We start from the raw sequence: 26,094 nt of genomic DNA, 5'->3' as shown, positions 1-26,094 counted from the left end.
TAATATAAAAAACAAGCTACAGATGGTAAACACACCCATAAACAACTTTACATAGTGCACCATACATACATACATACATACATGTGTGTGTGTATATATATATATATATATATATATATATATATATATATATATATATATATATATATATATATATATATATATATATATATATATATATATATATACATACATATATGTATGTATATATATGTGTATGTAAACATTTGTATACATATATGTGTGTATATATATATATATATATGTATATATATATATACACACACATATGTATACAAATGTTTACATACACATATATATACATACATATATATTATATATATATATACACACACACATATATATATATATATATATATATATATATATATATATATATATGCATACACACACATATATATGTATATACATGTATACATACTGTACACATACTGTATATATACATATGTGAACATGTATAAATATATGTGATATATATGTTTATATTTATATATGTGTGTATGTATATATGTATACATTTATATGTGTATGTATATATATGTGTATGAGGTAAATCAACTTGGTCATTTGATAAGTAGCTCGCCTGCAGAAAAAGTGTGGGCACCCCTGATTTAGTGTAACAATCCATAGCCAACATTTGTTGTTTGTAATCCAGTAGATCTCCCTATTTATTTATTTTTTAAATGTATTGTTACTTTTAACTTCAACAAATATAAATTAAAAATAGCAGTTTCGCACAAAGATGTTCGGGTAAATTTCTACCATATATAGATAATCCGCTGACGTCACAATTGGGGAAACAAATACTAACGGATAGTTTGGTGGCAGGAGGAAGGAAGGCAAGATTATTTTATAAATATCTCTGCAATACCTCCATGGTTTATTTTTTAAATAGCAGATCCAAATATATGAAGGAACAGCAGGTACCATCATGTTAGAAAAGTTGTTTTACATAATAGAGCACCTTTAAATCTGGCAAAAAAAATTATAATACCCCTTTTAAGACTTCATTTTTTAATTGAAACCATTTATTTGTCCTTCCCTGACCAATCTTAACACTTAACAACTACAAATGATATAAAAATGTAATGAGCCTTAAATAAATCGTCTCCAACGATGTGTGTGTCTGTACAATCGTGTGTGTCTGACCTGAGCCTTATTTCTTTTTCATCTCGATCCTTCTGTACAGAGTGATGTAATTCTTTCTGGCCAGATAACTTGTTCAACAGCTCTTCCTCTTCTCTTTTCTTGGCCAGAATACACTGTCGCAGAGACCTCAGGATGTACATATACACAGCCTGAGTATTCATCAGACCCTTAAAACTAGTTCCAAAGTAAAAATTGTCTATGCAAATGTTGTCAGGGAAAGTGGGCAATGACTTATTAACAGTAAACAAAAACAAAAAACCCAAAAAGGAGATGGGACGCAAACTTTTGATCTGCATGCCTACGGCGAGCCTAAGCCTGTGGCAGAAAATAGAAGGTAAGGAAACTACAACTAAACTACAAGAATGCCTGCACATTGTGCTGCATACTGTTGCACATTACGCACATGGAAACTGACGATAACCTTTTGTCGGTAAAAATATAAACAAAATAAAATGTGTATCAATACCAAATGTTTTGACGTTGACAAACGTTACCCATATGTAAATTGTCTGGAAATGAGCATATTGTGATTTATTTTTTTTACATCCAATGGATTGCCCTTAAGGAACTTTACTTAGCATAGGTGCTACAGCACTCTAGCGTATGTATTCTATGTGTTTAAAAAAAACTATGAAATCAAAACTGTGATGGGATTTTTGATTTTACCCTAATGTGTAGAAAAATTGTGAAAAAGGCTAAAGAAATGCAAAATTGTACATGTGAAGTGAAGATGTACTCTGTATAATCCATCATCCACCCATCTTCTTTCGCGTATCCGAAGTCGGGTTGCTGGGATAGCAGCCTAAGCAGGAAAGCCCAGACTTCCCTCTCCCCAGCTACTTGATCCAGCTTTTCCCGGGGGATCCCAAGACCTTCCCAGGCCAGCTGGGAGACTTGGTCTCTCCAATGTGTCCTGGGTCTTTCCTGTGGCCTCCAACCGATCGGGCGTGTCCTACACACCTCCCCAGGGAGGCATCTGGGGGGCATTCTCAGCAAATGCCTGAGCTACCTAATCTGGCTCCTCTCAATGTGGAGGAACAGCGGTTTTGCTCTGAGAGAGCTTCTCACCCTATCTTGAAGGAGAGCCCCGCCACCTAACAGACAAAACTCATTTTGGCTGCTGGTACTCGTGATCTTGTCCTTTCGTTCATAACCCAAAGCTAATTACCATAGGTGAGGAAAAGAATGTAGATTGACCAATAAATTGAGAACTTTGCCTTCCGGCTCAGCTCCTTTTTCACCACGATGGACAGGTGCATGGTCCGCATCACTGCAGATGCCGCACCGCCTGTCGATCTCACGATTCACTCTTTCCTCACTTGTGAACAAGACCCCGAGGTACTTGAACTCCTCCTCTTGGGGCAGGATCTCATCCTCAACCCTGAGATGGTGTGAACCATAAACTCAAACTCGGATGTGCTGATTTTCATCCCAGTCGCTTCACACTCAGCTGCGAACCTATCCAGTGAGAGCTGCAGATCCTAGCCAGATGAAGCCAGATACATCATCCGCAAAAAGCAGAAACCTAATCCTGCAGCCACCAAACCCGATCCCCTCAACGCCCTGACTGCGCCTACAAATTATATCCATAAAAGTTGTAAACTGAACCGGTGACAAAAGGCAACACTGGCGGAGTCCAACCCTCGCCGAAAAAGGGTCTGATTTACTGCCGGCAATGTCGACCAAGCTCTGATACTGATCATACAGGGAGAGGACTGCCAGTCAGGCAGTCTGATACCCCATACTCTCTGAGCACTCCTCACAGGACAGAAATAGAAGAGCCTACCACAGAGTCCCCAGGCACTGCTTCCTCATTGAAAGACGTGTAGGTGGTATTGAGGAGATTTTCAAAGTATTCCTTCCACCGAACCACTTCATCCCCAGTTGAGGTCAGCAGCACATAGTGCACCCCTCCTCGAGGCGGAAGATGGTGGTCCAGAATCGCTTTGAAAAAGTCCGGAAGTTGTTCTCCATGGCTTCTGCTCCCATGTGCGAGTTCTTGCCTCTGCAACAGCCAAAGCCGCACACCGCTTGGCCTGTCAGTAACTGTCCGCTGCCTCCAGAATCTCATGAGCCAAAAGGACGCGATAGGACTCTTTCAGCTTGACGGCATCTCTCACCACTGGTGTCCACCAGCGGGTTCTGGGATTACCGCCACAGCAGGCAAAACCACCTAGCGGGTACAGTTCCGATCAGTTGCCCCGACAATAGCGGCACGGAACATGGTCCACTCGGACTCAATGTTCAGCGCCTCCCTCGTTACATGTACAAAACCCAAAACCAGTGAAATTGGCATGTTGTGTAAATGGTAAATAAAAACAGAATACAATGATTTTCAAATCCTTTTCAACCTATATTCAATTGTATAGACTGCAAAGTCAAGATACTTAACGTTCGAACTGAGAAACGTTATTTTTTGCAAATATTAGCTCATTTGGAATTTAATGCTTGCAACATGTTTCAAAAAAGCTGGCACAAGTGGCAAAAAAGACTGAAAAAGTTGAGGAATGCTCATCCAACACTTATTTGGAACAACCCACAGGTGAACAGGCTAATTGGGAACAGGTGGGAGACATGATTGGGTATAAAAGCAGCTCCCATGAAATGCTCAGTCATTCACAAACAAGGATGGGGCGAGGGTCACCACTTTGTGAAAAAATGCCTGAGCAAATTGTTTAAGAACAACATTTCTCAACCAGTTATTGCAAGGAATTTAGGGATTTCACCAACTACGGTCCGTAATATCATCAAAAGTTTCTGAGAAAATGTAGAAATCACTGCACGTAAGCGATTATATTACAGACCTTGGATGCCTCAGGCGGTACTGCATCAAAAAGCGACATCAGTGTGTAAAGGATATCCCCACATGGGCTCAGGAACACTTCAGAAAACCACTGTCAGTAACTACAGTTGGTCGCTACATCTGTGAGTGCAAGTTAAAACTCTACTATGCAAAGCCAAAGTCATTTATCAACAACACCCATTAATGCTAAAAGGTACATACAGGTTTTGGAGCAACATATGTTACCAACCAAGCAACGTTATCATGGACACCCCTGCTTATTTCAGCAAGACAATGCCAAGCCACATGTTACAACAGCGTGGCTTCATAGTAAAAGAGTGCGGGTACTAGTCTGGCCTGCCAGTTGTCCAGATCTGTCTCTCATTGAAAAAATGTGGCGCATTATGAAGCGTAAAATACCACAACGGCAACTGTTGAACAACTTAAGCTGTACATCAAGCAAGAATGGAAAGAATTCCACCTCAAAAACTTGTCTCCTCAGTTCCCAAACATTTACTGAGTGTTGTTAAAAGGAAAGACCATGTAACACAGTGGTAAAAATGCCCCTGTGCCAACTTTTTTGCGATGTGTTGCTGCGATTAAATGCTAAGTTCATGATTATTTGCAAAAAAAAAGTTTCTCAGTTCGAACATTAAATATCTTGTCTTTACACAACGTGCCAACTTCACTAGTTTTGGGTTTTGTACAATCCACCCATCCGCGAAAAAGAACTGTTCACATAAAAGGGCCACATTTAAAAGCCCAATATTAATAAGACGGTCAAACCCATGATGAGCGTATGTTAACTTCAGACCAGAATCCATTGCCGGGTAATTTATTGTGTGTATTGGTAACATTTGACATGTTTTTTGTGTGAAAGATTGGCAATAAACTCAATTGAAATTGCGTTATTTGAGATATTTACCAGCAGTCAATGTGCATACTGTTGATTGAATGGTGAATTTGAGCTACTCAATTTGTAAATCTGACTCAAAGGTTAGTGCCCCACCAGCTATGGACCTCACCACTACGAATGCGTACTGAAACTTGGTGCCATAATGGCATAAACGGTAGTTACTAGGGATGTAACAGTATTGTAGATACCACGGCATCTTCACAATAATGCTGTGACGTGTGACGGTATCAAACAAAACTTGGTGAGTTTTGGGACCCATTCTTACTAATCGCCAAAAATCTACTTGGTAAAGTTGGGTTAAAGTAACTTATTCACTTTGCCAGATGCTATATAAGGATGATATATGAAGATGAACCTACCTCAGCCTTTCTTTGTATTCAGTCTTCAGCATCTTCTCATCTTTTTCTCCCTTCTGATCTATTTGTCGAAGACGCATTCTATGCTCCTTCTCATTGTTCAATCTTGCCATCAACTCCTCTGTCTCTTCCTTCAGTTTATCCTGAAGAAGGCGTATTCTATTTTCTTTTTCTTTGTTCAACCACTCTTCTTCCTCCTCTTCCTCTTGCTTGAATTGCTCCTGACAGCGATTAATTCTCTTTTCTTTCTCTCTCTTAAAGATTTCCACGGCATCATTTTCCTCTTTCAGCAGCATTTCCTGGCAGTCATGCAATTTATTTTCCTTCTCCTGTTTATACTGTTGCTCATCGTCTTGTCTCTTAAGCTCCTCCAGGAGAAGACCTATTCGCTTCTCTTTTTCCTTCCGTAGTTGTTCCACCTGCATCGTTTCCTCTCTCCTCAGCTCTTCGTGGTAATTCTGCATTGTCTTCTCCTTTTTAATCTTCAATTGCTCTCCTGTCTCTTCTTCCTCTTTTCTTAGTTTTTCCAGGTAAAGTCGCATTTTTTCCTCCTTGTCCATCCTACACCACTCCTCCTCTTCCTGTCCAATCAGTTCCTCTTGCTGAAGCCGTATTCTTCTTTCATTTTCTCTATTCAATCGCTCTCCCTCTTCTTCTCTCCTCAGCTGCTCTCGGAGGAGGCGCATTCTCTTTTCTTTGTCCTTCTTTAACCTCTCAGCCTCCTCCTCTTCCTCTTCCCTCAGTTCTTCCAGGAGACGACATATTCTCTTTTCCTTTTCTTTCTTTAATTCATCTGCCTCCTTTTTTTCTTCTCTTCTCAGCTCTTCCAGGTGGATGCAGAGTCTACTCTTCTGTTCCCTCTCTAACTGCTTCACTTCTTCTCTCTTCAACTCTTCTGAGCCAGAATGAATTCTTCTTTCCTTTTCCCTTGCTAAAACTTTCACATCCCTCTCTTCCTTTATCCTTAGCTCCTGCTGCACTAACTTGTCCTTTACTCCAATAAACTCTTCCACCTTCTCTTCTTCTCCACTCATCAGGTCCTCCCAACTGAATTGTCTTCTCATTACCCTTCCCCTATTTTTCATCTCAACTTGCTCCTCATCCTCCCCTTTGAGCTCCTGCGGCCAGTGATAGTTGCCTTTTTCTTTTTTCTTATTAAACCGGTTTGCTTCATCCATTTCCTCTTCCTCTGAACTCAGTTCCTTTTGGCAGCTTGACATTCTTTTGTCCTTCTCCCTTTTCAGCCCCTCATCCTCTTTACTTAGCCCGTCCTGGAGGAGCTGTGTTCTTGCCTCAATCTCCTTCTTGAAACCATCCTGCTCGAGCTTTTCTCCCCCCTTCTCTTGTTGCAGCCACCTTCTCATAATATCCATCTTCAAGACCTCTAATTCCTCTTCCTCTTCTCTACTACAGTCTTCATGGCAGAGCATCTCTTCCCTCATTAACCGCATTGCCTCCTCTTCCTCTGTTCTTTGATCCATTCCTTGGCGCTTCAGTTTTGTCTCTTCCCTTGTTAACTCCTTGTTTCCTTTTTCCTCTATGCAATGTTCCTTCCGGCCAGGCGACGATTTCCTTTCCCTTACCCTCTTTAATCGTTCCCTTTCATTGGCTTCCTCTCTCCTCAACCCTTCCTGGAAAACACGCATTCTTTCTTCCTTGTCTGTCTTTAACTGCTTCATCTCTTTTTCTTCCTCTCTGTTTAGTGCTTCCTTGTGACAATGAACTTTGGCTACACTTTCTCTCTTCAAAAACTCCAACTCCTCCTCTTCCTCTCTCCTCAGCGTCTCCTGGTAAAGCCTCATTCTCTTGTCTTTTTCCTTATTTAGCTGATCCAAATCCTCCTCTCTGAGAAGTCTGTCTCGTGGTAAGTTAAAGTTTCTCCTTTCATCCTCTTCTTCTTCTCTCCTTAGTTCCTCCTGCCAAAGCCGTGTTCTAGTTGCGTTGCTCAACTGCTCATCCTCCTCTTCTTCACTTTTTGGACGTAATTGTTGGCGAAGACATGTCAGGTCTTTTTGCCTCTTTGATTGCTCAGCCTCTTCTGCCTCCCTGCTAGGCTCCTTTTGGAGATTTTTTCTCATGTGCTTGTCGTTCCTCAAGAAACTCTCCTCCTCTCTGTCAAGCTGTTGCAGGTGGCGTCGCATTCTCGTCTCTTTTTCCTGCTTAAGTTGCTCCACTTCCACCTCTTCATGTCTTCTGAGCACTTCGCGGCAGCAACAAATTCTTCTCTCTTTCTCCTTCTTTAATTGTACTGCCTCATCCTCTTCTTCTCTCAACAGTTTCTCTTTTTGTTGATGCATTCTTCTTTCCTTTTCCCTCTTCAATTTCTCTAGCTCCTCCTCTTCCTCCCTTTCCAGCTCGTCGTGGGAGAATTGTATTCTCAATTGCAGCTCTTTCTTAAAGTCTGCACTAAGCTCCGCCAGGAGGAGACTTTTTCTCTTGAAAATGTCTCTCTTTAGCCGTGCCACCGCTTCCTCTTCCTCTCTCCCCAGCTTTTCCAGGCAGCAGCTAGTTCTTCTCTCTTTTTCCACCTTCAATTGTCCCACCTCCTCTTCCTCACTGCTGAGCTGTTCCTGACTTTGGATGTCTTTATCCTTCTTAAACGTCTCATCTTCCTCTTCTTCGTCACTAGAGAACTCCTCTTGGAATATGTGTGCTCTTAACTTTTCTTCCCTTTTTATTTGTTCAGCATCATTTTCTTCCTCCGTACTGAGTTCCTCTTGGTCACTTTTCAACTGTTCTTCCTTATCTTCTTCCTCCTGGCTATGATGTGCTCTGGTTTCCATCTTTGTGTTCAATGGTTTGCTGCCATCCTCCCTCTTCAGGTTCTCTTCATAAAGTTTTCTATTCCTCCTTTCCATCATTAATTGCTCCATCGGCTCCATTTTCTTTTGTGCGTCCTGTTGGGTTTGTGTTCTTCGCTTCAGATAATTTTTCAACTTTTCGTCTTTATCTTCACCCAGCCGCTCCTGGAGGACACAGATTCTCTTTCTCTTCACCATCTTTAACTGCTGCGCCTCTTCCTCTTCCTCTCTCTTCAGCCTTTCCCGTAGAAGATGTGTTCTCTTCTCTTTTTCCCTTTTTAACAACTCCATTTCCCTCTCCTCTTCTTTCTTTAGCTCCTGCTGGCGCAAACTTATTCTTTTCTCCTTTTCCATTACTAACTGTTCCTCTTCCTCCTGTTCTTCTCTCTGTAGCTTTTCCTGGCGCAGACACATTCTTGCCTTCTTCTCTCTGTTTAAATGATCCTCTTTTCCATCCTCTTGTTTCTTTAGATCTTCCTGGCAGAAATGCATTCTCCCCTGCCTCAATAACAGCTCTGTCTGTACCTGTTGCCAAGGTGATTCAAAGATATACACCAAGTTAAGACTTATTAAACACTTTGTGCATGTGTGTTGCGTCCCGTAGTGTATTTGTGTGTATGGTTGTTTTTTCTGTTCTGTCTCTTTGCAAATAGCTGACACACCTGAAGGTGCAGCCCAGGTGTGTCTAACCAGGCCAATCAGTGCATGCTACTAAGGGTGCATCAGATCAGCCTACAGTAATCAGTCGAGGCTCCCCATAAGAGGCAGACAGAAAACCACCAGCAGCTCTATCGACAGTGAGTACAAGGAGTGTGATAACATTAACCTGGTGTACATTTTGTACTTAGTGTTGTACCTAATGTGGCCTGTTTTTTAATGTAGCGTGTCTTTTATTGGTTAATTATCCTCTTTAGTTGGCTCGTGCTCGTTTCGTTCCAAGTTTTGGTGGGAATTGTTTTCTGTTTACCTGATTATTATAGTATGTATAGTTATGTTTGCTTATCTTGCCATTTGTAACTGTTGGTACACTCAAATGGTGTTAACCCGCCAATGTGTCGTAACAATGTGGTATTGGTGTCTCTGCACCTCTTAGAATGACATTATCTTCAACATCATCAAAGTTGAGTAGCAGCAGGGTAAAGATTGTAAAATAATGTATTCCTGTCTGCTGCCGATAACGCCCAATAATCTACTACAGTGAAATGTTGACGCCCCTTTGGACAGCCTGACTACTGTTAAGTAGGGATGCAACGATTAGTCGACAATGTCGACAAATGTCAACAACAGAATTTGTGGCTGACAATTATATTTGTCGACAATAGTTGTGACGTCACCACTCGTGTTTTTCCGGGCGGAAAACGTCCGCACTGCCACTTGCATGTAAACAACGTGTAAAGTTTGAGGATATTTCCTTTTTTTCTTATTTAAATCACCATTACCTTGCTCATTTTGCAAAGTTGACCTTGTTTTTATGGCAGTACATCTCTGATACACGAGCATTTAAAGCTGAACTCGATGTCTCGATATTTAGAGGCAGGATGCGGACTCAACCTTGATAAGAGTGATAACTTCTAACTTGCTAGCTAGCAAACAAGAGACAAAGTTGTGTGAAAAATAACTTTAACTATCATTTTTGCCAAAGTCACCCAGCTTTGTCAACATCAATTCAAGTATGTTTTAAAGCAGCGCAAACTTGCAATGTCGAAAAAAAAAGGCACTTTAACAAACGCACACACACACACACACACACAAAGAGAGACTGACAGGCACCAATGCGAAGGTATCATACGATTAAACACACAATCTATTAAATAGCCAACATTTTAAGAATTAATCAAATATATAATTCTACACATTGAGTCTATTTGCAATGCCGTCAAAAAAAGCACTTTAACAAACGCGAACCGCGTGTGCACGCGTGAACAAACACACAGAGAGAGATACACAGGCGCCAATGCAGAGGTATCATAAGATTAAACATACAATCTATTGAATAGCCAACATTTTTAATAATTAATCAAAGATACAATTCTACACATTGAGTCTATTAGAGTGCTAAAACCAAACATCATAAAATTTTGAGGAAGTTAGATTTTGTGTGTTGTTTGTTTTCATTGCTTCTATTTGTTTTTTAAATACATAAACAAGGTTAAACTTTTTTTTAGCACTTTTCTTTTAAATGGACAACATTTTATTAGTCATTTACATTTTTGTAATAGCTGAATGAGCAGCAGAGTAAATAAATAAATACATATTTATGAATTAATTAGTCATATTTGTTGTCCGTAAGCACATGCCTAAAATAACTTAAGCTGCATTTAGAAGTCAATGGAAAAATTACAGCCATTAAATATGTGTACGCTTTATTATCTCATTAGTCGACTACTCGTTAAGATAATCGTTGACTAATCGACTATCAAAATAATCGTTAGTTGCAGCCCTACTGTTAACATTGACAATTCTTCTGATTTTACATGATGATGTAGCGACAAGAGTATTCTGAACTGGGATTTGGGAATTAGACTGAAGGGGGTTGTGTTTGCCTGTTACAGAGAGTTCAAGACAAAAGAGTTGCCGAGGTGCGTAGGCCGCATTGAAGTGTGTCTTGCTGTAAGATAAGTGTTTTGTTGACAATTACTGGAAAATTACTGGAAATCTGTGGTAAAATTCCCAATGGCTAGTATTACCATTTAAAATTGTATTTTTTGTAAAAGCTTAATTTATCACCGTACTTAAAAAAAACTCAAACGATCTTGCTAATCACTAGCTAAATTAAATGCTAACATGAATACAAGACACATTAACACCTTTCCCTATTACAAACGTCCTAGTCCAATCTAAAATTGTATAAACACGTTGCTGTCGAAGCAACTAAGGCAGCTATTCTGTCACTTCCTAGACAAAGTGATTGATGCAAAGATAAAAACAGGAAATGAACCCACGTGATATTACATATAGCAGAGATGAAGTACGCAACACCCGTTTTACCTTTATCATTACGAAACACTCAAAAACCTTTATAAAATAAAATGCAAGAAGATACTTATATTTACTTCAATAACACTAAAATAACAATAACATGGTTCTTAAAAAGCCAGAACAATATCTAATGATTCTTCTACCAAGGAAAGTATGTTGTGTCGAAGGATGTATATCGTTAAAATTTCATTGATACGATTATTGATTATTGATATTTGTTATCGATACCATATGTAATTGGTGTAAATAAAGATGTGGAAAAAAATTCATTTTTTATTACCGATTTTTATTAGCACAAGAGGTTGTACACCTCCACAACATGATGTAACATTTCACAGCAGGGAAGTCTTTTATCAACACCTGCTTTTTAAGTCTTAAACAAGTCAACTACGTCTGCTAATGCAATTGTTATGTCATCATCTTGTAATGAGCACACAGCAGAGGTGTGGACTCGAGTCACATGACTTGGACTCGAGTCAGACTCGAGTCATGAATTTGATGACTTTAGACTCGACTTGACAAAATGTAAAGAGACTTGCAACTCGACTTAGACTTTAACATCAATGACTTGTGACTTCACTTGGACTTGAGGCTTTTGACTTGACATGACTTGCTACTTTCCCCAAAACCCAAACCTTAAAAAGTTATTTGGGAGCGCTCCGTATCTTTCATTTTATACGTCTGTGTCTATAAGCGTGTGTGCTGCTTGTCAGCTGGTGTGCTGTCAGTACAACAGCCAATCAAATTAAATCTACGTTTTCATCCCACAGCTCTCATCCAATCCAATTGCAGGACAACCTTCACGGTCCAGGAGCACCGACTCAATTAGGAACCGGTACAAAAAAATACCTACATATAACATATAACAAATACATCCCTATTTGTGTCTGTTGTTTATATATTTCAACAATAAAACCTGGGGTATTGATACATCCCTACCTCAGTCATCCTGCCTCATCTCATTCTACCACATTACAATATTATATATTTAATAACCCAATGTTTTTATTTTGAAGATTATTTTGCAGTGAAGAGGAAGTTAGTTATACAATGAATGCCTACATTTAAGAAAATGGGACAAGCGGTAGAAAATGGATGGATGGTTTGGTTCTTTGAAAATGTATTTGAACCATACATTTTTGTTTTCAGCTAAATTTGGGATTTGAAAATACTTTTTGGGGGGGGGGATGTTATTTATGGTTGTCTTACGAAGGGAATCGCACATTTTTCATGGAGCACACACAAACGCAGGCTCCGCTCACACCCGCTTTTTCTTGCTTTCCCCGCTTATCCTATCTACAGTCAGGATTTAGCCAGTACACCTTCATGGGCTCACCGAGAGACAGAAATTATATTTAAAATAGTTTAGAAAGGGGCCACAACAACGAGGTTGAACAGTCACATTCGGCTCCAGACCCGGCTGCCGAACTAGACTAGTAGTTATTTGGGGATATGCTGTGATACTTCACCGTGACATACTTCAAACAATTTTTAAATAAAGGATCCCTTTTGGTCTCAAATTGTATGTTGATAAAAGTGGTTTACATTGACGAAGTGGGCACTTTGTAATATTGACACAGTGGACCGGTACTTGAGTTATTCAACATAGAGTTAGTGACTCAAGCAGGTTCCACTGTGGTATAGAGAATGACACTTCATTAAAATCAATAAATGTGGGTGAGGAATTATTAATTAGTGTGCAACATCCAGATGCAGCTTTTATGATCAACCAGGATTTTATGAGGGCGAGGAAACATGATGACTTTCTACAAAGTACAGAGAAAGAAGGGCCTGCTGAATTACCTTAATCAAAAGAGGTGGAAGACATGGATACCTCGGCAACTCATCTGTGGCTACAGTGGGAGCTCTAATGGTGTGTGGTTGTGACTGTGATAGATTAAATGCAGAGGTAAAATTTAAGGCAATGCATGACAATCAAAAACCACACAGTAACTATTCTTCAACAACTACTCACTCCGGGTGTTTTGATAGGCTGTTCCTCAGCCTCGTGCTGGTTGACGTCAGAGACCCCACTAGACTGACTGCGTTCAAACAACTGATCCACCTGGACACTGCTCATAATTTCACCAGAAAAGTAACGCCCACAGTCATGTAGGCTACAGGGAGTTGCGGGAGAATTAATGTCAGCACAGATACTATAGAATATCAAAACATAATAGTCTGTATCGAATTAGGTTTAGTGCTGATTAAACAGTTGGTTGGAACTATAATAATTATGATGAAGTAGATTTATATAGCCCTTTTCTAGACACTCAAAGCGCTTTAGAGACAGAACTGAGAACCCATCATTCATTCCCCCCACATTCACACATGGGTAAGCTACATTTATAGCCACGGCTGCCCTGGGGTAGACTGATGGAAGGCAAGCAATGTTATTCACCTAAGATTTATGGGAATATTTTATATTGGACTAGGATGGCAACATTGTGTGCAGTCTCATATGGATTATAAGAAAACAAATAATTCATAATAATGTTCCCACCTATTTCACAGATGTTTACATTTGGGGTGTCCCAATCCCATATTGTTATCAGCTTGCATCTAAAATCTTAGATATACGCGCTTAATTTTTTTGTGCAAAGCTCGACAACCAGTTAGCAGGTAAATGTCCTCTAAGGTCTTTTCTTGTATTTTAGTGAAGTTGTTTACAAAAAGTTAACATCTTAGGTGTATGCTACTACGAGCTATCAGCTACACAACAGCTAAGCACAAAAGAGCAGACAAGCTATACATATGTAGTAAGTGTCCCTAAATGAACAATTTTGCATTCTAATATAAAACATTTGTCGATACAAACAAATGCCAAATAATCATATTTGCATATTACAGATACGTCTCCAAGGCAGAAGTGTGTTAAAAAAATATCCAGTAACAAACGTGTCACTCAACTTACTGCGTCATTAGCTGTACTTAATAATTGTGGCCACTAGTTGTCATTAAAAAAAGAACAATTACGAGTCCACTTCAACTTAACAAGAGACCACACAAGTTATTTCAAGAAGGTTAATAAAGAGTCTAGTGATTTTTAGACCTACCATTATCCTGAGTAATTTCACATTATCAAGCCTTTTATAACATTTTACACTAAAAAATAAAAGTATGTATGATTCATGCTGATATTTGATCAATATCAGTATCGGCCTATACTCAACTCCAATATTGGTATTGCATCCCAAGTAAAAAAGTTGCATTGGAACACCCCTAGCTGAAATAAAGTGAGATCTTAGTTCCTCTTGATTTCTCGATTGTTAGTACACACGTGAAAGTTGGCACACTAAAAAAAGTGAGACAAGTTGCACTTCAGAGTAAAGCGGTAGCTGACCTTGCGAGGCACTGCTTTCTATACACCTACCAAGCCTGACAAGTATATATTTTCTAAGATGACAGTGTTCCCTCGATTATCGATGGGTTATTTTCCAGAACCCTAGTGGTAGGTGAATTTCTGCGACAGGGACACAATTTCATGATCTATATTACCATTACCATATTTTCTGGACTACAAACTGCATCAGGCTAGAAGCCGCAACGACTAAATTTTAGAAGAAAAACATATTTTTTCTTATCCGCACCGGACTATAAGATGCAGATATATACCGGCACATTGTGAAATTAGATATTTACACAAAGATTTTGTAAATGTTTATTTACATACCGTCTCTTAATTGTTTCCAAACAGGGCCTGTAAAACGGCAGTAAAATGGCTGATCAAACAAAACAGAAAAGTTGTTGTCTTTTTTCATCCATTATGATAATACGAATTTCCTCTTTTTTTAATAAGGTTCAAGGTGTGTATCGGGATTCTTCCTCCTTGTATTTTGTAAGCACTTTGAGTGTGAACAGTTTCTTAAAGTGAAACATTTTAGTACATGGTTTGATTTCTTTGATAAATCCATTCCATAATTTAGCAAAGAAAAATCCATAGATTAACCGCACCTTTTTATAAGCCGCAGAGTTCAAAGCTTGGAAAAAAATAGCAGCTTATAGTATGGAAAATATGGTATATGCCTTTGGTGTCTTTATAAGCCCTCCACAGTTTTTACACACCTTTTTTTCCTATACTCTTAAAACACTACAAGCTCTGCGTAAAGAAACTCTGCGTATACTTTGTGGAGGGCTTCAGGCTACCAGCGGCGTTGCTGGTGCCGTGCGCAGGGCGTCCACCGGCGGTGAAAACGGTCACGTTGACTAGAATGGGAACATACTGCGTCCGCCGCCGTATCGGAGCAGTTTAGCAGCCGTTACACAAATCCAAGGTAAGTGAACCGCAAAGTGGCGAGGGAACACTGTAAGTAAACATGGTAAAAACTGCAAACCTCTTGGAAGTATGAGCCTTCTCAACGTCATCTTCATCTTTAAAATCCCTTTCCAGTCCAGTTTCCCAATCTGGAATATGTACCAACAACTGATAGATTTAAAAAAAAAAAAAAAAAAGTCAATTCATAAATCAGATTTCAATTAAAGTTAGTCACTATGTTTACATGGTGTGTAATAACCTGACCTAACATTGGCCCTTTTAAATATTATCGTAGCTTTCAAAATGTTTTACCTTCATTGTAAACTGTATTGTTTTGAAAAGGTTATATATTTTCTGTAGTTTGCATTTAATATACAAAACGAAAATAGCTCAAGACATGAATATTGTAGTCAGTCACTATTGTTTTTAATACCCATCTATTTATAGTTTGTCCATTAAAAATAATTTCAGTAGGCCAGAAACTTACCCTTGGAGTTTTCACTGGATCCTCGTCCACCTCGTCTTGTCCCAATACCTCTTGCATTCCTGCCATCTCTGTTGGATCGGCATCACGATCTCTTAAACCCTGAGGTGTATACACAATAACATATCTAAATCATATGGAGATGATTAGGCTGAATCAAAGTTGATTTAACTCAACAGAAGTTCCTGTCAAGTAAAAAGATGACTTCTGGCTTGATCCTTTAATTTTATCTTCAGTATTTACTCATTACAGGTGGTCCATTACACTCTGGAAGACCTCTTGTGTGGTTCCAATCCCTAAAACACCTCATTCCAGGAAACCGAACCATTTCAGACCTGTTGCCCTGACCTCCCAGCGGATAATCCTCAGCCACCTACGCGCGCATACAGTGTCAGCAATGTCCCATTGCAGTTTTCTTCCTATCAAGGCATCGGGGTGGATGATGCCATGATCTACCTGCACCTGGTGACTGCAGGAAGTGCGGTGAGAGTCATGTTACTTGAATTCTCTAGTGCTTTCAAAACCCTTCCATCCGACACTGCTGTGGGTGAAACTGGAAGAGGCGGGAGTGGACCATCACCTGGCTGCATGGATCATTAACGACCCCATCGACAGGCCGCAGTACGTGAGGCTGCGTGACTGTTCCTCAGGAGCTCCCCAAGGGACGGTGCTCTCACCTAACCTGTTCACACTCTATACCTCAGATTTCAGTCATCATCCCAACCGGCGCAATCTGCAGAAGTTCTCAGACGACTACGCAGTGGTGGGATGTGTGTCTCAGGGGAGCGAGCAGGAATACCGAGAAGTCATCTCAGGCTTTGTTGACTGGTGTGCACGTAATCGCTTGCACTTGAACACCAGTAAAACAAAAGATCTTGTGATTGACTTCCGGCGGTCAGCTCCACCATCCACACCGGTGAACATCCAGGGATCAGATATAGAAATAGTGGAATCATTTAAATACCTGGGTGTTCACCTCAACAATAAACTGGACTGGACTCACATTTTAAACACTGTGTACAGTGAGGAGACTGAGGTCCTTCGGAGTGCGCGGGTCACTGTGGTGGCTTCTACGGTGTTCTATGCTGCCGTTTGCTGGGGTGGGGGCAGCACGGTCAGAGACAGGAACAGACTTAATAAACTGATTAAGAGAGCAGACTCCGTCATAGGCTGCCCTCTAGACAGCATCGAGGAGGTGGCTGACTGAAGAATGCTGACCAAGGAGGAGGTGGCTGACTGAAGAATGCTGACCAAGTTGACATCCATAATGCCCAATCCATCTCAACCCATGCACAGCACGTGGAGGCCCTGAGTAACTCCTTCAGCATTAGACTGTTACAGCCACAGTGCAAGAGCACTAAGGCTATTTTATCTTCTATATATACATATTAGTGAGCAATAAGTAGTATTTATTATTTATTATTATATATGATTTTTTTTTTTGTTATTCATTACGCTTCACTTCTGTTACTGTATGTAAAAACCTGCACTGCAACTATGTAATTCCTCCACTGTGGGATAAAAAAAAGTATATCCTAAACTAATTCCTTTCCTCGCTTGTCTTGTCTCCCAACTGAGCTCAGAGCAACATGATCTGTGAACTGGATATGTTCAGGCTGCTGATCCACCAGAACTCCTCTTGCGTTTCTTGTTCGATCATCTCCTCTGCACGGTCAGCCTCACTGCTTTGTGAGTACTGAGTGCACACACACTGAATGTTTGACTATTACTCTGAGGGACCCTCAAGCCCACATGATAATATCAAAACAACTAGTGCAAATACCAATCTAAACCAAGATAAGGTGATGATAGGGTCTGAAACTTTTAGAGAATATTCTTTATTAATCTTGTAAGGGGATTCAACACTTAAACACTCACATAACTAAGCTGGAACAATTAAAACTAATGAGTATAACGAGCCGATACTACAACACATTTTTCTGCAAATGTCTGGTAATACACTATCTCCTGTTCTGAAAGGATGCCGTTGTCTTCAACACCTTTAAAGCTGAGCAGCTTGCTGTCTATTCCACTCCGAAATCCACTGCTATAGGTCTCCTGATAAAGTAATCAGTAACACTAGTTGTATAAGTACATTAACATTGCAAGAGGATGGGTATAATCTATAAAAAAAGATTAAAGGGGTCATATTAAGATTTGTTTTCTACATTTAAAAAACTTCCTTACGGTCTACATAACATGTAATGTTGGTTCAATGTTCAAAATGTTGCCATGACCTGTCACGTCAGTTAATGTCTTGTTTTGAGTTTGTTCTAGTTCTCATATGTTTAAAGTCTATTTCTGTTTCAGCGCTCCTTGCTTTGTTTACATGCTGGTTGCGCTGATCATACACACCAGTTTCTGTTTATTAATTAGTTTTTCCACCAGTATTAAGGCTGCACAATTATTCGAATTTTAATCGTGATAACGATTTTGGCAGCCACGATTAAATGAGGGTGATCGTCTGTGATATTAACATTTAAAAAACTGCATTTCAAACCGAGCATGTTTATAACCAACAGTCAGCCAACCGCCACAGGGCGACTGATAGACAGTGGGCTCATGTGAGAGCTAGTAAGAGTGAGTGACAACAGATGTTGAAGGTAATCCAAAGAGGTTCATTTAGTCTTCAAATAATAATGCAATTTGTTATTCTTATAGCCAGACCTGTTTGTTTATTTCCATACCTGACGTTTGGGTTACTACTGTTCTCTTCCGCAGAGGTTGTCTCATGATGTTGCTGTGACGTGTCTAGTCAACTGATTTAAAGAGTTTTTGGCGCCATCTTCCTGCTTATGGGACACAGTCCTGAAGAGGTCGGACTGCAGATGACGCTGTCAGCCTGCTACAAGCAGGAAGACAGCCCAAAAACGGTTTAAATCAGCTGACCACAGCAACATCACGTGACAACCTCTGAGGAAGGCAACAGTTGTAGCCGAAACCATCAGGTACAAAAATAAACACACAGGTCTGGCTATAAGAATATCAATTTGCATAGATGTTCAAGGTAGCCAGTAAATATTGGTAAAAATAAATGCATAGTTACATCGGTGCTCTCCCCTCCCACACAGTTACCCACTCCAGCTTTTGAACCCCGAAACACCACCGCACTCTCCCACTTGTTTCCTGAAACCCGGAAATGCTCCCACACGAATGAACCAACAACAAACGCCACACCGAGTTGCACGGCAAAGCTGTGTTAGTGTGCACATCCTAACAAATTATCGAGTTGCGGAGATAAGTTAGGCATTAAAAACACTTCCCTTCTTTCCTCAACCACCATCGCGCCCGTCACCGGCGCAAAGCCCGGACAAACAGCTACAAAAGGAGTGGTGCCTAAAATACAGACGACCGTAACATCAACTGTGCACCGATGGACCACCTCTCAAAGACACGCCAAAATGACGGACAGAAACACATTTTATTTGGCCAAGGACATATGTCCTATAAATAATGTGAGCAGAACAATGAATGTGTTCCTTTGTAAGTGCTTTTCGTGCATACTTTAATTTTTCACTTGTTGGCACTTTTTGATCGCACTCTGCAATGACATTTTTGTTTTAGTTAGCCCTATGTCTTTTGTACAGTTTATTTTATTATTAATGAATTGTTTTTAAAGTTTCATTTTAAAATGAAAGCCAAGTTTACACACTGTTTGTTTAAAATAAATCAAGTATATTTTAATTAACAGTAAATAATCGTGACTTCAATATTGATGCAAATAATTGTGATTAATATTTTGGCCATAATCGTGCAGCCCTATGTTGTTTACCCGTCTCGCCATCCACTTGGCCCAAGTCCATTGTTTGCTTTATGCCACAGTTTGCGCTGTCCAATTTATTGTTTTCATTTAGCTCGTACCCGTTTGCGACTGTTTATGTTGGCTTTACTCTACTACCTCCGTTTTTCATGCAAAGAGCTACGTTTTTACCTTTTGCTTCACATGTGTTTCCAAGCAGCACGCTATTTTGTGTTTTGACTCTTACCTACACGATGCCTCTTGTCCTTCCGCATCCTTGGAACACGACCACCGCGACAATGCCACCAGAACGCAACAAAGGTTGCATAGAATATGTATTTTCAGGATGCGCCGTTTTGTGGCCAGACTTATTTTCGTGCCTCCACTTAAACAGTGTCTTCTCCCCTCCATCTTTGTTGTAGTTTTTAGCGCTTGCATAGCGAGTCTTCTGACAAATACAAATTTGAACTATATTGTATTAGACAATGGCAACAGCGGAGGATGCATGTGTATTAGGCATGTCAAAAAAATAGATTTTCGAATTAACTGCGATTCTTATTTGTGACTTAATCGATTCAAAAAAATCCTAAATCTTTTTTTTCTTTCAAATCTGTCCTGTCCAACCACTTAGGCAAATCATATTGTTGATGTAGGTGCCCTATTGCTGTACACATTTACTTTAGAAAAGAGAAGTGTGGTTTACTTTTCTTGTTGCTTTATTTGCATTTGACTTTATCAAATCTTTGGGTAGAATTTAATGAAACAAAACTAGTTTTCTTGAAAGTAATATAGAAATTAATCAGAGCTATCTATTTTATTGGAGGAATGTTGTTAATCATAGAACTGGCACCCAATGTTATTAAAAATGTAAAGCCCTTAAAAAAAGGCATTTGGGTAAATTTATAACGTCATAGGTGCGAAAAACGTCACAGGCTTTGCAGATTCCAAACAGCTGGTGGAAGTATGAAGGAAGGCCTCCACGGTTTGATTTAAAATTTTCGGGACTTATGTAGATACCAAATACACAATAACAGGTACCAATAGGTACAAAAAGCCATAATATGGCCCCTTTAAGGTGGTTGCTATAACACATAACATAACAACTACTTACTGTAAGCATTTGTATAGGCTCCTTTTTGTCCTTGCCCAGTTTGGTTTTTAGGTTCCCAACATTGCACTTCAAGCGTTCATGCCCATAGTCACTTGAAGGGTCCTCTACTGAGTCATCTTGGCTACAAAGGTTTGGTAAAAAAGGACAAAACACTGTTGATAAGCATTCGAAAGAGAATTGTGTCATTTCTTTAATAGTACAAAAATGTGATTATAGTTTTTTGCATCAATGGCAAGAAGAACAAACCTCTTGGAAGCCTCAGTGTCATTATCCTCCCTGTCTTTGTCATCTGACTCCAACTCAGAAGCAGAATTGCTGGATTCCAAAAACGGCCCCAAAAACCTTTTCAACAGCTTAAGGACATACACAGAACAAAATAGCTTGTATCACACCACACACAGAGAACTAAAAAGACACATGCAAGCAAAGATTAGCATCACTACAACAATCAGTCCTTCTATGCAACTAATACCACCCGAGTTCAATTCAGCATATGACAAGAAAGGAACACAAGATGTGTTGCAAACAGGGATGGTACCTTTCACATCTGTACCTGGTAATCAGCATCAGACCACAACAGTACTAATTTTTGGCACTTTTATGTGTGTTCATGTGGTAATTTGTTTAATAATGAAATCTCTTATTAATTTACCCTTCAAAACTGATAACTGTGCCGTCCAGTTGGTATATCTTGTTTTCTTACACTTCTGAGGCTCATTTAAAAGTATGCATTTATTATAGTTTGTCTTAGGTGTGTTGCCGTTGTCAGGAAGTAGTCTATTGGCAATAAGTTCAATGTGCTTTTAATGAGTTTTGTTGAGCCCTTTATCTATGAAGTGTTTTTTTGTTATCTGTCCTGTCCAGGCGCTCAGGCAAATCATATTGTTGATGTACATGACAATGTTCCCTTTTAATTTTTCATGAATGTGAGCAAACGCAAAAAATCCCTGAGCATTCAGTGGAGCACATGTGAGCAACATCTACATGCACACTGTGGCCATACCAACAGCACACCTGTCTCAAACCTGACATCCTTACTATTTAAATGGCTCAATGTTATGATCAAATGACAGCAATCATTTCTACGAGGTTATTTTCAATTATACGTGATTTGGCCCACTTACGATGACAATAACAAAAAAGTCTTGTTTTTAATGAGCTGTGTACTAGTATGGTATGTCTGGTGGAAGGCCTTGTACCGCTTTCAGAGATCACCTTAAAACATTTTCATGTTGCACAATTAGATGTAAGCATGGGATAAAGTGTATATTCCTGTAACTTTCTGACTGTATAATATCTATTTTTATTTGCATTTCTGTAATCTAGTAACAGCATTCCATGATTAATATCTATAAATTAACATTCTTATTAAACGACAGTAGAATAAGCACACATCTGATTGAGGAGTCATAGTATAAAGAACTGGAATTTAAACTTGATATGTGGTGTTGGAGCTGTCTGACTTTTTATGTGACCTTAAATGCATCACTGGCGAAGTGCCATGATGAGTGCATGTGTCGGCGAAAGTGAGAAAGAGCGAGCGGCTGCTATTGATATGACAGATGACAAAGAGTTGGTTTTGGCCTGGTTTGTACGGCAGACAATGACTGGTTTTGCTAAATCTAAGTTTTATACAAATGTTTTGATGTGGTTACGGCCAACAACAAAGATATTTGCTCAATAAAGTGGTCGATGGAATTCCTGTCCTCCTTAAAGTGTCTCGACAGACATTACAATAATTGAACTGTGTTGACGAGGGGGCCCCCAAAACCTATATGTATGTTTGTGTGCGTGCGTATACATATACACACATATATATTATATATATATATACATATATATATACATATATATATATATATATATATATATATATATATATATATATATATATATATATATATATATATATATATATATATATATATATATACATATATATATATATATATATATATATATATATATATATATATATATATATATATATATATATATATATATATATATATACTGTATATATATATATACATACACACACAGTGTATATATGTGTATATATATATAAATGTGTATATATTTTATATATATATGTATATATATATGTATATATATATATATATATATATATATATATATATATATATATATATATATATATATATATATATATATATATATATATATATATATATATATATATATATATATATATATATATATATATATTAGGGCTATGAATCTTTGGGTGTCCCACGATTCGATTCAATATCGATTCTTGGGTCACGATTCGATTCAAAATCGATTTTTTTTTAAATTTCGACAAGATTCTCGATTGAAAAACGATTTTTTTCCCGATTAAAAACGATTCTCTATTCATTCAATACATAGGATTTCAGCAGGATCTATCCCAGTCTGCTGACATGCAAGCAGAGTAGTAGATTTTTGTAAAAAGCTTTTATAATTGTAAAGGACAATGTTTTATCAACTGATTGCAATAATGTAAATTTGTTTTTCTTTACATACACTTTTAAAACATTTTTTTTTCCATTTTGCCATAAAATGTACAGTGTTTTTTACAGCATATAACTGTAAGTAGAAAAACGGTATTACATTCTATTTACATTTTTACAGTGTACAATTGATGGAACACTTGCTTTGAAATCATAAGTTAAGGAGATATTTATTATTACTTTTGCTTTAACTATAAAAAAAGTTTGAAACATATGATAGTATAATATTTGTTGCCCATCCCATCCATTTTCTACCGCTTATTCCCTTCGGGGTCGCGGGGGGCGCTGGAGCCTATCTCAGCTACAATCGGGCGGAAGGCGGGGTACACCCTGGACAAGTCGCCACCTCATCGCAGGTGCATTAGTAGATAATATTAAAGTTCAAAATATATGCAATTGCATTCAATACATGTATTTTTGCTGTCAAAATGAAAAGAATGAATTAATTTAGTAAGAAAAGATAAAATACTTTTTTGGCGCATATAAAGGCTTTCGCTGGCCACATTCAATAATCTGACACTCAGGCCTTGATTTTGACACCTGTGTATCAGGCATACTTGCTTTGTTAGCATGGACAGTTGCAAAATGACCAAAGTAGTCAAGTAAATACGCCCGCCAAGTGCTTAACCCGATGCCAAGTCTGCAAACGGACGTGACGTCACGTGTAACAAATGTATCGAATATTGCTACCATTTGATTTTATATGTATCGACACCTGGTTGTCAGAATGCCATTTGGTCGGTATTATTAAAAGTACTCAATTCTGTACCTGCCCCATTTGCAAACACATACCATATACAAGTAAAATGCCAATGCATGACATTGGGTACACTGTGGGTCTACCTGTTGCTGTGGTGTAACTGCTAAGCATGTCGGAAATAAACTAGGCTACAACCATTACCATTACCAGGCTGGGTGGAGTATGAGATACTGATTCTTCTTGCCTGGTGCTTATGACACTCAAGAATCCACTGATAAAAAGATCCTGACAAAGTAAAAAGGAATATTTCATTACATTTGTGTTTAGAAAGAGGGATTGAGAAGTAACAGACTCCTCTCATGAGGCATTACATAACGTTACGAGAGGATAGACTTTATCAATACAATCATCAAGATGGTTGTGAGAAACATAACATAAGAACAGCTACTCACTCCAAGGTTTTGGATAGGCCCCGCTTTGGCCATGTCTTCTTTAGCTTCTATGTCCTTAACAGTATCAGCGCGCTGGATGCGTTCATGCTCCTGATCCACTTGGTGATCGAGGACATCGTCACTTGAAGGGTCATGTACCGAGTCATCTTGGCTATAATGAGAAAAGAAAATAGAGATAATAATCTTATCAGTTGACAAACAATATCAAGAGCATTGTGTCAGTGTAAGTGTAAACACATGCAGCAGTGATAACTTCAAACAGTGGCTTTGGTCACTTTAGTGGTATGACAAATCTCATCGTCTATTCATTAATTGCAAGAACAACAAACCTTTTGGAAGTTTCACTGTCATTATCCTCCCCTTCTTTACAATCTGAATCCGATTCAGAAGCAGAATTGCTGGATTCCAAAACCTCTCCCAACCGCTTAAGGACACAAAGAAATAACTTGTAAGGCACTTCCGGGTTTCAGGCACAGGGCAAGAGTCCCATTAAGCTAATTAATTTATATAAATCAGTGCAGATTTGGGTGTATTTAGAAAATTTTGGAGGCAAGTATACAAGCTGTCATGAAAAAATATTGAAATGGGATGGAGTGGATTTATAACTCTTAAGAAAAGATTTGAACCATTCATCATCACAGAAGTCGACTGTTCATTACTGCTCAACCACCCTTTCTTCTACACTCACAAGGATTTTAAAGTAGAAAACATTGGAGGCACATCATGTGTTTACATCTGGAGGGCTCCACAAATTAAGCGTTTTTCCGTGAAAGACAATAATTGGACTTATTCGTGCGTCAGGTAGTAACGTATTTGATTGACATTAAAAAGTGCCATGTGATGCTAATGTTAAAAAGGATAACTTTAGTTTTTTCAGTTGATTTCCTATTACAAAGGCTGTCATTTACTTTCATGTCCGCAATTGTTTTAATATTGTGAAGTTCATATTTTGTCTCATTATATAGCTATATTTCTCTGTTGTTCAGCAATGTTTGGTTTCCAACAATATTTAGCGATATCAAGATTCAGTATGCTGTCGAGCCTACGAGGGATTTATTAATCTAGTTTGTTAATACTATTAAGGATATTTTACTGATGCTAACAAACAGCACCGAAGACACTATAATGGCATCCAAGTCGAATAAAAAAACTTAGCTTTCCTGTACAATAACAACTTTTAAGTTTCAGTTTCTGCTATGAAAATTGACAAAGAAAATACTGTCGATTAGGTCACCAATCACAGTATTTGTTACTGCAATTTGGGTCGCATATTTCCAGAACCAGATGTCTTCATAGTTATATTTAGGTATAGCAACCATAACATAACTTAAAAGAACACAAATTAATGTGATCTCTTGTCCTTAGTTTACACTTAGTTCTACTCTCAAACACTACCTATGTAGTAAAAAATAAACCCAACTGCATCACAGAAAGTTTTTTAAACAAATCAAATGTTCAGACAAACCTTTGACGAAGAGCATGTTCCGACTATACTTCACAACATGAAATTAGCGACATGTTGGAGAGCCATTTCCCTCTATGCTCTTTTGTAATTTCCCAGACTTTATTTCTCTTTATGAACCATTTTTTTCCGGACTCTATTAAAAGCTCTTTGCTATCTCTCTTGATTCAAAAGCTTGGAACAGCACAGCAAATCTGCATTTTCAGCACAAACTCTTCACTTACCAGCGTGTTTTCCTCTTGATTTATTTCTAGGCTCAAGCTTGTTTGCCCTCCAAGTGCATAACGCCGCGACGAAACAAAGTGGACGTGACGTCATATGAAACCCAGCAATTGTTTAGGCAGTCTTATGTTATAGATAACACAGGTGCATTT

General features: G+C 38.7%; 1 protein-coding gene across 5 annotated transcripts in view; it reads right to left on the bottom strand.

Moving 5' to 3' along the window:
• LOC133663515 (trichohyalin-like) overlaps positions 1–26,094 on the bottom strand; it is an 85,430-nt gene that overhangs the window by 4,939 nt on the left and 54,397 nt on the right. For all 5 annotated transcript variants that reach the window (XM_062068022.1, XM_062068024.1, XM_062068021.1 and 2 more), the window contains 11 exons: positions 24,588–24,682; positions 24,259–24,409; positions 24,008–24,091; positions 20,840–20,946; positions 20,594–20,714; positions 15,747–15,845; positions 15,339–15,427; positions 12,980–13,121; positions 12,808–12,891; positions 5,228–8,550; positions 1,171–1,296 (listed from right to left, as the gene is read on the bottom strand). In XM_062068022.1, the coding sequence (XP_061924006.1) occupies positions 1,171–1,296; positions 5,228–8,550; positions 12,808–12,891; positions 12,980–13,121; positions 15,339–15,427; positions 15,747–15,845; positions 20,594–20,714; positions 20,840–20,946; positions 24,008–24,091; positions 24,259–24,409; positions 24,588–24,682 (4,421 nt within the window). The remainder of the gene's footprint in view (positions 1–1,170; positions 1,297–5,227; positions 8,551–12,807; positions 12,892–12,979; positions 13,122–15,338; positions 15,428–15,746; positions 15,846–20,593; positions 20,715–20,839; positions 20,947–24,007; positions 24,092–24,258; positions 24,410–24,587; positions 24,683–26,094) is intronic.

This window comes from Entelurus aequoreus, linkage group LG13 (assembly GCF_033978785.1).
Source record: "Entelurus aequoreus isolate RoL-2023_Sb linkage group LG13, RoL_Eaeq_v1.1, whole genome shotgun sequence".
Taxonomy (NCBI): Eukaryota; Metazoa; Chordata; class Actinopteri; order Syngnathiformes; family Syngnathidae; genus Entelurus; species Entelurus aequoreus.
This window is presented reverse-complemented; position numbering and strand designations above follow the sequence as displayed.